This window comes from Nasonia vitripennis, assembly GCF_009193385.2.
Source record: "Nasonia vitripennis strain AsymCx chromosome 2 unlocalized genomic scaffold, Nvit_psr_1.1 chr2_random0002, whole genome shotgun sequence".
NCBI lineage: Eukaryota > Metazoa > Arthropoda > Insecta > Hymenoptera > Pteromalidae > Nasonia > Nasonia vitripennis.
Genome location: NW_022279608.1, coordinates 2,725,454 through 2,739,140, shown reverse-complemented (window position 1 = coordinate 2,739,140; position 13,687 = coordinate 2,725,454). Strand labels below are relative to the sequence as shown.

General features: G+C 35.3%; 1 protein-coding gene across 16 annotated transcripts in view; it reads right to left on the bottom strand.

Annotated features, from left to right (window-relative positions):
- The window catches only part of LOC100680429 (protein unc-79 homolog), a 2,400,004-nt gene that overhangs the window by 334,233 nt on the left and 2,052,084 nt on the right, over positions 1 to 13,687 (bottom strand). For 2 of the 16 annotated variants that reach the window (XM_031923958.2, XM_032601485.1), the window contains one exon: positions 5,966 to 6,293. The exons of 13 other annotated variants lie outside the window; for them this stretch is intronic. In XM_031923958.2, the coding sequence (XP_031779818.1) occupies positions 6,195 to 6,293 (99 nt within the window). In that variant the 3' untranslated portion in view covers positions 5,966 to 6,194. Of the gene's footprint in view, positions 1 to 4,783; positions 5,004 to 5,965; positions 6,294 to 13,687 lie in introns of those variants that run through there. One more of the 16 variants, XR_004345182.1, reaches the window with a different exon arrangement.

Genomic DNA, 13,687 nt, shown 5'->3' with positions numbered 1-13,687 from the left:
TGACAGGTTTATCAAGAAGACATTGCTAACCCCTCCAAAGAGTAGGACAGCTTTGTGGCCCTTAAAAGAGCCGGTTGTGTTCTCGTTTGGTAATCAATGAGGCCTAGATGGCCTAACGTAGCCTAGTAGGCTTACCGTGGCCACCGATGCAACTCATGCACTGAATGTCGCGACTGACGCTCCTACTCCTCAGGAGATTATTGATCACTTGGAGCAAGTCTCTACGTAAAGCGATACTCGCCCACGGCTAATCTTAATCCATTTCTACTAAGTCCTCTTGCAGCCTTAAGCAATTTTGTAGGAGGGCTATCGCCTAAAATATTCTTCGACTGTCTGAGTCCCTCGGCATTCTGCCATTTGGCGCTCAGTTCTTTGTTAAGCCAGCGCAGAGGTTATCAGCGCCTCTGCCCGCCATCCTGTCCACCATTTCGTTGCCCACCACGCTGGACACCCATACAATCTCTTGTAAAGGTCACATTAAAAGTTGTTCTAAACTGTAGACAAACGTTGGAATTATTGGCAAATAGCAACGTTATGCAAGGTAGCAAAATGCCAATGGAGTTAGACAGGCCAAATATATCATAGGTTACACCCTAACGGTGAAATAGCTTGCGTCTACCAGAGGACTAAGAATAAATGGATTCAGGTTAGCCGTGGACTGGCTAACTGAACACTGAAAGGTAATGTACCACATACAGAAAATAGGATACGCAGATTCTGAGGACTGCAGGTAATGCAAAGAAGAAGAAAATACCACCTCTCACCTACTCTTTAGATGTCCTGTTTTCGCAAGGTCGAGGCAGAGCATGTGGGATGTCTCCTTAATAGGGACAGAGGAGTTAAGGGCGGCTAACTTGACATGCCTAATTGCCGTAGCTGTCAACAAAAAATTGTAAGGTGTAATGTTATAGATTCACGAGGCAAATTACTAAGACACTTCATCTAGATGCAGCCCTGCCAAGGTGCTGTGGCCTCCCCAAAATCGACAAAAATGAAGTTCAGTATGACTAGTTGACCAATAATTTTGACAATAGCTTAACCTTTTTATTTCTTGTCAAAAAGCTTTCTTAAAATTTGACAAAACAACATGAAGAAGCCTGATTCACATACAGAAAATAGCTACGAATTCGTAAATAATAATGTTAATACTTCTGAAAATGATTGCTGGATCAGCTTCGACATGATTGCATATTACGATACAAGTGTCATAAATAGTCCGATACAGCACGAAGTGTATTGGGCACCCAAGCATGATTAATGAGCGGTGCGTGGCTCAGTTGGTTAAGGCACACACCTTAACTAACGAAAACTCAGCTGTTCAAGGATTTGATTCCCCGTAAAGTGAATAAAGGTATAAAAACACTATCCATGCCCGTGCAGGATACTAGTGTAGCCCATCACTTTTCTTTTATAGCACTGACTCACTCATAAATTCGTTGTTGACCTGCAAAAATTGAGCTCAGCAGGAAAACATTCTGTACTGACAACGATTCCGTAATTGCGAGTTTTGACTTTAGGTTATTGTTAATTAACTTTTTGCACGTACAGGAACATTTCGATTAAATAAAACCTACTTTGACAGTTTCCTGATAAGGACGGTACTGATTGTTGAAATGTGGAAGGAAAAAAAAGAATTTTATGTATTTAAAGAAAGATCCTGTTGTATTTTTGATCCTCGTTAACTACTTTAGATGCGCTCGGCGCGTTTTTTAGTTTTTACTTTCCACGTACCTTCTTTAGATTAAGACAACTAAAAAGGTGTTTGGAATAGTGATAAAATAACCATTATTCAAGCTGGCTTTTGGCAATGTTTTGCCTGGCTTATAATATGTACAAAACTTATTCTATAATTGCCAAACTGGTCCAGTACATATTTAATACTATGATACTTTTCTTTAGCATTTGATATGATCATGAAAACAAGTATTTTTTATTATATGTCAGTTCAAAGTAGTTTTATTCTGTTATGGATTTATGAGCTCAAGAAATTCTGGATTCAAAGGTTTTAGGATTTTATGGTTAATTGATTAATGGTTGTAAGGAAGTAATACAAATTTATAGATTCAGGAGTTTATGCGATTATGAGATAAGGGTTGTATATGTTCAGTAGTTTATTAATTTGTATCAATAAGCGCTTGAGAAATGTCTACACGAGTTACTATCAGTATCGAGTTCATCTTTGTTGCAGCAGAAGACAAGCGTTCTTTGAAAAACTTTGAAACTTAAGGTTCTGGTCGTACTTCATTTGTTAATTCAAAGTCTTGATAAATATTCTATATTCAAGATACAATATAATTTCAAGAAATAACATTTTGAAGATGGGCTCTCAGAGCATCTTTCTACAGCACGATGCTACTGTATAGTTGCATGCATAAAGCGAAAACTAATAAATTATGATTTTTTGAAAAAACTTAGTAAATGTTTTTTTTTTAATTTGAGCCTATCGAGACTTTTGACCAGCGGAACTATCACAGCACGAAGTTTTCCTCAAAGAACACTTCAGGAACGAAATAACTGTTTTTGACAAGTGCATGCAAAGGGGCTTTTTTCGTGCATGAAAAGAGAATGGAAAATCAAGTTTTTCACGCAGCGAGAGAAAAGTACTTATCCTTCCGCTGCTCAGAGACTTTCAAAATTGTTATTAAATGTTTAAATTAGTTAAAATTTGTTTAAAAATATATATATTGAAACACTGGGGTCTGCTAGCGCAGCCCAGCGTTCTTAAATCTATGTTCGCGCGCCGTCACACTCCAATGCATACACGGTGGCGGGCTTATTAAGGCTTGCTGCTGATATGATATGTCGTATTTATTCTTCATTTTCCCTCTTAACAACCACGGCAACCTGCCGAAAACCTGCGGCCTCTACAGTCCAGAGGCACTACGCTGAACTAACTAAACTACTACGCGGCACGTCACGCCGCCGATCGAGTTTATCGTGAGTAAGAGCGAATTTCTACACGCGGCCCCGCAACGATTTTAATAATTCTAACCTCCTTCCGGGGAGATCACCCGCTCCCACCGAGTAATCGACGCCACCGCCACGCTCGTCAGCGCGCCGTCCGCCGACTTGTCGGTGCGGGCGAATACCCGCCTCGCCTCTCTGATCGTCTACCGGCCCCGACGACCAGCGCGTCCGTCGCGGCATATTCTCGCGAGTTATGCGATTTCCCCGGCCCATCAGACGCTTATTTTTCCATATACCGCGTTGTGAAAAACCCGTACTACTATAATAAATCGGTAGCTGATAGGGATAGCGGGGGTGAGGAAACGATAGCGGGGAGGTACAATACGAGGGGAGAGCGATAGCGAGGAAATATGCACAATACATGGGTAACGATAGCTGGGAATTGTGCGAGAGCAAGAGCATGGAAAAGACAAACGGTAGCTTGAGCGGAGGGTAACGGTAGCGTGAAAGGAATGATAGCGAGGAAAAACGAGAGCTTACAAAATTCGCAACAGGCGACGAGACCTCACGGCACTCGACTCGCCGCCCTTGCCACGACCGTCAAAGTGCATTGCGTCGCACTAACCGTGTCGCGACGCGTTTATCCGAGGCACAACCGCACTAGTTTATTCGCACGCTAAGTACACTGTTACTTACTTGCTACGATAGCGAGAGCGAAGGCGAGCTGCAATGGCGCGCGGGTACCGGGACAATCGAAAACCTCGGTGAGCAGCACAAGCGTCCTATTGGTAGCAGCGTTGCGGAGCGAAAAAGACCGAGCTCTCGCGACGCGGCAACACGTGGCCGCGGGGCCAGCGCTGCGCGCGCTCCCCACGCGAACTACTCCCCCTTCTGTGCGCCTACTCGCGGCTCGACCTGCCACGTTGCGAGGTTGTCGTCGCCTCTCTATTGCGCGGCGCAAATTTTCCACTTGTAACGTGCAGTCGAACTGCCACGTTACAATATTTAACATGTAAGAATGACATTTTATTGAAATGATATAAACTGTGAAGTCCTTCATTTCCTATTCGTTTTACGTGCGCAAAAGGAGCCTTTTGGACGTAGTTAAAAAAGTATGATGGGTAACAAGGAGAAAGTGGCTTTTTCTGTCAGATGATGCTTGAACTAGAGTTAAAGTCACTAAAGGCTCGCTAGAAAATTCCAATTCCCCCTCCCCTCCCTAGGTGCACCATGTAATAATAAATAGTTCTGATTCTCCATCATTCGTACCAAGTTCGTTCCTACGTCATAATCGACAGCGGTATCCAGCCCACGTAAAATTGCGGGTAAGTACGAGGGATCAGGAGGATAAGAAATATTTAAATGTCTTTTTTGTAACAAAAGAACGATTTTCGTGATTTTGTATCTATTAATCTGTTAATCTTTTTAAAAATGCGTTGATTTTGATTTATTTTTATTATTTATTTATTATTTACGAAAAAATTGAATTTCACTTTTGTGTAATTTTTTAACAAGAGCATAGTTGCCATGTTATAAAATAATCACGTCAGCCCTGTTTAACACGTACGAAAAAACACAAAAATATGTCCGCCCGTTACAAAAAATATGATGTTCACCAAATGCTAAGTGGGTTTTTTAGGCCGAGTGCAGAGTTTGCAGTACTTACGTGCGGCTCGTACTACCTCGCCTCGACTCGTACTACAAAATCCACACTCCGTCTAACAAAGCCCATTTTACGACCTTGGTACACAATATATATATATACTATTGTGCTCCGAGCGAAAAACATTCTGCATACACACTTGCAAATGCCAGAATATTTCTGTAACTGAATCCGTATGCTTATTCATAATTATTATTGATTATACAAAAGTACCTTTGAGTAATTGCATTCGATCTGGCTCAAACTCTATTCTTTCTTCCACAGGGTATCGAAACGAGGTAAGATGTAATTTAAGATATTTATTTTTTAGTTCGTTTTCAGGCCATATAAGTTCCATTAAGTCTCTCAAAAAGATCATAGAATTTTTAGGTTTTCTCTTATTCATTTCTCTCCATATTTCTTTATCTACTGAGACATCTAATCCTAAACAGGTCTGAAAATGTTTGAATATTATCATATTATTGTAATATAGGCAAAGACACACACATGGATATTTTCAAAACTCAGCCAAGAAATGGACTTTTTATGATACGTGCATGACAAACGCCACATTTCATGCATGTAAAATGAATAAAAAATCGAGTTTCTCTTATCAGTGGAAGGAAATAGTTTTTTCCTTGCCCCGTATCAAGAGAAGGAGTTTTAGCGCACTTTATACCCTAGATGCACAATGAATAAGATTGGTGATCCGAAAGCCTTGTTGTAAATTTGTAAGTAAATTTGTTGGTAAAGAATACCGATGCAAAAGTCCGATTTTTGAATTTAAAAAAAAAGTTAAACATTCGTATTTAAATGTTTGCTGATAAACTTTTTTGGTGTACCAGGAAATCTAAGTGCGCTGCGCCCACTTTTTATCGTGTCATAAATAAAATTTGAATGTTGCCGCCTGCTGAGCATCAACCATTTAAAGTAATTGCAGGTTATGTAATAAAATTCGCACTTTTAATTTGCGTTCCTAAATTCTTGTAGCAGGCGACTGATTATTTACTAAATGCTTCACGATAAAGCCCATCACTTTTTTAAGAAAGGATTAAAAACACGACATACCGTGTCTTCTCTTGTGTCCTATGTTAAGCTCGAATTTTTCTGCAAATAAATAGAAGAATAAAATATATCAAAAGTAAAGAATAAAATAAAGTGACAGATGGAGAGAAGCAAAGGAAGAAGGCAAGTAAGAGTAAGCACTATAAAAAGAGAAATAAAGAGAAACAAGAAAATTAATAGTTCTAGAAAAAAGTGAGGTGGGGAGAAAAAGAAATAGAGAAGAGAGAGGGAGGGGGAGTGGGTGGGATGAGAAGAGAGTGGGGTGGGGAACAGAGAGGGAGGGAGAGGGAAAAGAGCAGTTTAAAAAGTTACACAGAGGAAAAAATGTAAGTTAAAGATGAAACTACTAACCCGCTATTTTATATTTCTTTGGCTTCCTTTTTTGGATGTTTGGTTTCCTTTTATTACTCTGCGCATTAGTTGAATTGTCGGGCATAGTGCCTTGATTCTCTTTATTTGCTTCCTCTTCTTCATCCAAAAGATTTGAAGGCTCATGGCTAGCAAGAGTTTCATCATCATCACCATTTGAATCACCATTGGCTGCTATTGCGACTTGTAATTTATCCCTTTTTTTCTCTGCTCATAGGCTTCTCGTTGAGAGAAATTTTTTAAGCTTATAATCTTCAACTATTTTTTCTTTTATTGATTTATTCTTGTCAGATAATGAATTATTCTTTCTCTGCAATGCAATACATTAGTTATATGATAATGAGGTCCGAAAGTAAATTCAGATCCGGATTTCCCGCCACAAAATAGCGGACAACAAAAGAAACTGATCTACTTTTAACAAATTATAAAAACAAAATCAAGATAAACTACAATATTGGTATCTAACACACTTCTAACATCTAACTCCGCCCCTACTCTCGCGGTGATCAGTAAAACGAGACGATTTCAGACAAAATAATTACGAAGCATAGCAATTTAAGATGAATTCGTGATTTTTATTATTAACATAAGTGCGGTGGATAGCAGACAGTTTACACAACGTAGAAAAAGTACTAATAATTACTGTTAACAATTCTTGTACAGTGGGAAATTGTGGGAACAGAGAAAACAAGAATTAAAATCTTAGATAAAAAGATCTGTTTAATGCACAGAAAATCGCTTTGAGCATTAACAACGGAGAAAAATAAAAAATTTCTCACTGGATTTTGTAAAAAATTTTGATGTTTTTGCAAGCCAGGTATCGAAAAAAGTGTGGTTATCCTCTGTCGTTTTAGTAGATGTATACATTTTTCACCTGCAACACCTTTTCACGCGATGACTACAACCTATATAATATTGCCATTTGTCAATACGTTACTGTCGATCGCAAATACTTGACATAGATATTATTTTTTTAACAGAAAACTAAATCTGCTACATTTGATTCCATGTTAATCGCTGGGATAGTGTCGTCATCTTGATGAGCTATATCTATGTATTTCGCCTCGGTGTCAGAATCCAATAGCTGCCTTACGTATTTTAACTATCTCTCATTTAATACAATTTAAAGTTTCTATGTCCATATCTTGGAACAAAGTTTGATTAATGTCTCAAAATCATTTAATTTAATATTTATTTTGTGTAATATTGACATATGAACTTTAAACGTGGTGAAATGATAAATAATTACATTATGTAGGGGAACTTTGTCGTGGTTTATCGTAATTTAACTTTTATTACTATTATAAGGAAATTGTTACTTTTGTTGTTTGCTATTTAAGAATAGCATAAAGGGTCGATCAAGGTGAATTTACAACCGAATTTAAATACAGAATGTCTAATTCTTTATTAGTATATAGCTCCTTTCAAACTAATTTATTTTATAATTATGATATTATTGAGGTACATGATGTAATAATTAAAAAAAAAAAAGAAATAAGAAAACACCTGTCTTCATAAAATTAATAGCATCGAGGAAATATAGTAAGCTATGTACTAGACAACCTGCACTATTTTTTTTAGCAATAATAAACTAAAGACATAAACAAAAAAAAGGCTGTATATTCACCTTAAATATTTTGATGGATAAATCAGAAACAATTTTTTAAAATAGTTACTTCCTATTACTAACTTAAAGTCATACTGTCTTTATTGTTTTAGATGCACGTTATTTACTTCATTTTTTTTAACAGATCAGAATACCCGAGAAAATATTCCAAAAAGTATCTCAATATAGTCGAAGGACTTCATCGTCATTATTTGCATAATCAATCGCGTAAATAATTGCATCAGTTTATCAAACTTTTTCGACGCGATTAGTCATGTGATGAGTATCACAATTAATCACGTGACCAATCACGCCATTTATCTCTAATCATTTTTCAAATAAAATAAAATTGTTCAAAATACGAAATTTGTAAGGGTGGTGGCCAATATAGGTGTTACCATTAGTATGATACCTTTTGAATCTGCTACCAAGCTTACTAATTTTGCATTTAGAACAATTTTATTTTATTTGAAAATACATTACATACATGTTACGCGATTAGTCACGAGACTTATTGTGCGATGAAACACGTCACTAATCACGACAAAAAAAGTTTGACAGTTGCCGATAAGTCGTTATTTTCCTTCGCGCGATTAATCGCATGAAAAATCGTGCGACCAATAGTGGGAATTTTTTTTCATTAGGGATAGTAACACGTTTATTATGAGAAGATTTAAGATTTAAGATTTATTTATTTATTTATTTATTTATTTATTTATTTGCATCCGATACAGAGTTGATATTATTCACACAATAACACACTATAACGCCGCAAATCCTGCAGAGGAAAACAGTATTTCCTGTTCGCAGGTCCGGATAACAGTGATAACGAGAATACATATAAATACTGGTTAGTTATTGCTTTACAGCAATAACCTCCAGTCATACTACATACAGTCCAGCCTCCATTCATACGTAGGAATAGCATAAATCCTTGTCGGACTTTCAGACGTAGATCATACCATCCTTTTCATTCACACTTAACCTAGGTTGGGTTACAGGAGACCCTGGACTCTATTCGCCCCAACTCTGATAACAGTATATAATATTAGTATTTACATAAAAAATTAACAATGACATATAATCCATTTAACAGTTGTATATAAAAAAATAAGTTATTAGTTGGTATTTTCTAAAGTGTTCGTAAATTATTCTATATTTTTGTCTTTTAAACCAGTAATGCTACGACGACATTAAATATCACATTAAATAAGATTATATTGCACGATTCTAAGATTCTATGTTTTTGTGTTATAATTTCATGTTGTTTAACGGTAAAAACATTTGAAGATTAAAATTTCTACTTTGTATCATGGCACTTTTCACAGCTTTCACAATTTCACCAGTTCCGAAATAACATTTGTCTTGCTGTCATAAATCTGTTCGTTGTTGCATTTTGTTCTCTTATGTATGACAGTTTCTCTGTAGAGGTGAGCGTAGCCGGGCATGTGAGTCCGACAGCACAGGTAACTCTATAGCGTGGAAAAATTTCTTTGTGCTGATTAGATGAGTCACATTTACAGTCTGACATAAAAACAATATCATCTATGATTACTATGTCTTTGTAGGGTGATTATAATTTAAGTGAGGACACTGAGTTCTTAAAAAGCTGTTTTCCTCATATTCCTCTATCAAAATAGAAAAAAGCTTTGTTGAATCCTAGATAGTTGATATCGCCATACGTCATTCTGAGACTGGCTGTTTTGTTGCTATTTTCTTCAGCCATTTCATCTATCATAGAGAAGACTGTTTCTATTGGTTTGTATTTTTCAGTGTTTACGTTTTTGTTATTATCCCATTCATTTGCATTTGTTTTTACGAAATTAATGAATTTTATATTTGCTTTATTTTTTGTAGTTTTGACCATGCAGGTATTTATTATTTCATTCGTTATGTTGTCTAAACTATCTGTAATATTCTGATATGTTAAAATCATTTTTTTATAGTTGTAGTTGGAGATGCTTCGATGTTTACGTATTTTGTGAGAGGTACATTTGCCCTTAGCGCAAATGTAAGTTCTAATATCTAAGTAAACAGAATTTATTTCAATTTTTTGTCTATTACTTTTCATATCATTTCTGCGCTGCATTAAATCCTGTATTAATGAAGATATTACTCTCTGTTGCTCACTATGCTCCTGATTGGACATCTCTAAGAACCATGATTTAAGTTGCTTGCAGTCAATTGTAGTGGGGGTACTTATCTCACTCATTATTTCTCAACCAATCTTGTATTTTCTTGATGTTTGATTTTTTCCGTAAATCTATGATTTTGAGATTATTTGGTAGATTATTGTAGATGTTGATAGCTTTAATGTAGCTGGTTTTTGTACTAATAGTTTTAGCATACTTCGGTAGGATTATTAGCTTTTTCCTTGTTATGCTTGATGATTTTGTATACTGATCTTTGAGGCTATTGTAGTGGTACTGTAGGCTTTCGTAGGCGAATAATTGTTGAAGGTTAAGTGGGTTAACACTTTGAAAGGTATTTTTGTTTATAATTCTTATGATTCTTTTTTGGACCGCTTGTAACAGTTGTAGGTTATTTTGATACGCACCACCCCACGCAACTATTCCATAGTTAATCAGGCTATGAAAGAATGCGTAGTAAATTATTCTTAGAGTAGTTGTATCCATGAATTTGGAGATTTTACTGAAGATAAAAACAAGGTATCTTGTCTTGTTTATAAGGTATTCAATATGTTTATCCCATCTCATGTTCGTGTCAAAAATTAAGCCTAGGTATTTCGTTTCTTCTACTCTCTTTATTATTTCATTATTAATTTTAAATTCAATTTTTTTCGGCACACTAACGCAGTAATTTCCAAAAGTCATGTATACTGTTTTTTGAACATTGAGTGTCAATTTATTTAGCCTGAGCCATGTAGAGATATCGTCGAGATGTTTGTTCATTTTTACTTCAACCTCGGACCAAGTTTTCCCAGTAGTTATTACTGCAGTGTCATCTGCATAAGAAATTATGGAGTTTTCTGGCATATTTATTAGCAAGTCATTTACGTAAAGTATAAATAGCAAAGGGCCAAGTATCGTACCTTGGGGGACGCCGGTATTTACATTTTTGAATTCGCTTGTATGCGAACCTATTCTTACTTTTTGCTTCCTATTGTTTAGGTAACTTGTAATAAGTTGGTGCCCCTTGCCTCTTATACCATATGCATAAAGCTTGTCTAGAAGTAGTATATTATTGACAGTGTCAAATGCCTTTGCTAGATCTAGAAATGTAATAGCTATCGGTGTACTTTGATCCAGGTTTTCATATATTATTTTTGAGATCGTGTTTAATGCATCCTTGGTTCCAATGTTTTTTCTAAATCCATATTGATTTTTACTTAATATTTTACTTTGACATATAAATTCTATTATTCTATTATGTATAATTTTTTCGAAGATTTTAGCAATGTTTGATATTAGTGATATAGGCCTATAGTTTCCCATTTCGTTTTTTTTCCCAGCTTTGTATATTGGTATCACTTCAGCTGCCTTCAATATATCAGGCCAGATTGCCATTTCGATACATTGATTGATTACGTGGGCAAGGGGATCTGCAATAATAGTAGCTATAGTTTTCATTGCCTTTGCACTTATTTTATCAATACCACCTTTTTTAAGTTTCATGTAGTCTATTATTTTTATAACTTCAATTTCGCTGGTTGGCTTGATGTAGATTGTTTTTGGATTGCTTTTAGGTAATTCTAGTTTTTTATTTCTTGGTGTAGTTATTTTATTGCTCAATGTTTCTCCAAGTTTGCAGTAAAATTGGTTCATATTGTTGGCAATTTCGTTCTTGTCGGTTATTGTAATATTGTTTTCAGTTTTTAGTTGACTGATAGTAGTATCTGTTTTATTTTTATTTTTCATATTTTTTCATCATCACTATTTTTCTCGATTGTTTTTTTTTTCATGTTCGATTTTCGCTTCTTTAATAACTTTATCTAGAGTTTTAACGAAATTTTTATAGTTTGCTTTTAGTTCTTCATTATTCGGATTTTGTTTGAGTTTGTTGTAAAGTATTTCTTTTGTATTACAGGAATTTAGAATCGCTTTTGTTATCCAGTCTTTCCTGGGGGTTTGTTTGGATTTCCGCAGATTTGGTTTTTTATATTTCGAACTCTCCACGCAATATTGGATTTCTTTTATCATTTCGTTTATATTCTCATTTGGATCATTTGTATTCTTAAATTTTGACCAATTTATTTGCCTAGCAGTGTTATATAGTTTTTTATAGTTGTAATAGTATATATCTCCTTCTGACTCTTTTTTATTCTGTTTTAATACTCCATTTTTTAATTCTAGTAAAAGTGGGTAGTGATCGGTAATGGGCGTCATGAGAGTTAGTGATTTTGTACGTAGAAAATCAGTTTTGACAAAGATATTATCAATGCAAGTTCCTTCATTTGTAGTTATGTTTGTAAGTCTGGTGGTGTTAGTAAAACCTGGGAGGAAACCTTTTTCCTGAAGGTTGTTCATGAATTCCATGCTTACATGATTATAGTCTTGAATATTTATGTTAAAATCACCGATTATAATATGGTTTTTTGCTTTTTTTATGTTCTAGATAAGTTTTTAGGTTCTGATTAAATTCTATGCTACTCAGTCCGTGTGATCTATATAAGGATGAGATCTCAAGTAGTTTATTATTATTTATAGGGATAGTAGTGTTTAATATTTTAAGCTTACCTATAGCTATCATTTCGTTAGTATGTTTAACATTTTTATTTACGTAGACCATAACACCATCATTTTTGTTGATGTCTCCGTGATTATAATAAAGTTCGTAATCTTTTATTCTATAATACTGATAGTGTGTTAGTTTCCATACCTCTGTACATACAATAACGTAAGGTTTTATTTTTACACTTTTAAGAAAGATTTGTAATTTATCGAAATTGGCATTTAGGCTTCTAATGTTTAAATACAAAATTAGATCATTACTACTAGTCCTTTCCTTATTGAAAGACTCAATATCCATATATGTTCGCTCTTGTTCATTTAGGCTATTTTGTATTTCGTCGATTAAATTTATTTGTGCTTCCATTATTCAACTGATGAATTTGCTGTGTTCTTTGGAATAATGTGCTGACTGTTGTTTTCTTGCTGCGTATCAAAACGTAGATTTCCCTCTTTTTTTCCTGCCGTTATCGATCTGTGGTATAGTAGTTTATTTGTTTGTAGATTGTGTATTTGTTTACGTGCGCTTGTTTCGTCCCACGTCGGTAATACAGTTGCGATCGGGTAATCAATAGAGTTGATATATTTTTTGATCTTCTTTTTAAGAATTGTACACTTTATTCTATCTGTTGGCAAATGATCCGTTGGTAGACTTGTTTTGTATGTGGCGTTGTTAAATATACAGTTCACACACTCAATTCTGTCATTCTTACAGACACTTACGTTGTGGTTATCCGAGCACTTTATACATGCTGATTTGTTCCTATACTTTGATGCACTATGTCCGTATCTTCCACAGTTGTAGCAAGGGGTAATGTTAATAAGATCGTAGGCTTTGCAGTACTGATGACCTACAAAAACTTTATTATTGTTTTCACGTATGTGCTTGTAGATTTCTGGTGGGAGTTCCATTAGAACTGTGCAGGTTTTGGTCCTTATATTGGTGTACATGCGCAGTACCTTACTTTTGTTGTTATAATTTTTGAAATTACGAGTGTTAATGTCATTTTCCATATCATGTTCATCCATATTTGTAGTATTGTCTATTCCAATAATTTTCATTTTTGGATTACCTTGTTGTTCTACTTTAATTTCACAATTTTTTAATTTACTTGATAACACGTTCTCGAGTGTTTCCAGACTTTTAGTATTCATACAGCTGATTTCTATTTCACTTTGGTTCTTCTTGCGTATAAACTTAGTTTGCACATTCTTTTCTGTAACCAGACACTTCGTGAGTAGCTCCATTGTGTTCGTCTGTTTCGGGTCATTGGCCTTAACCATTATACTTGGGACACGTTTCGGTTTTGGCTTTATCTCTCTCATAGCATCAGCATATGATTTTAAATTTGTCTGCGGCTCTGTATTTTTCTGTTTTTGTAATTCAATCATTTCTTTCTGAAGCTGATT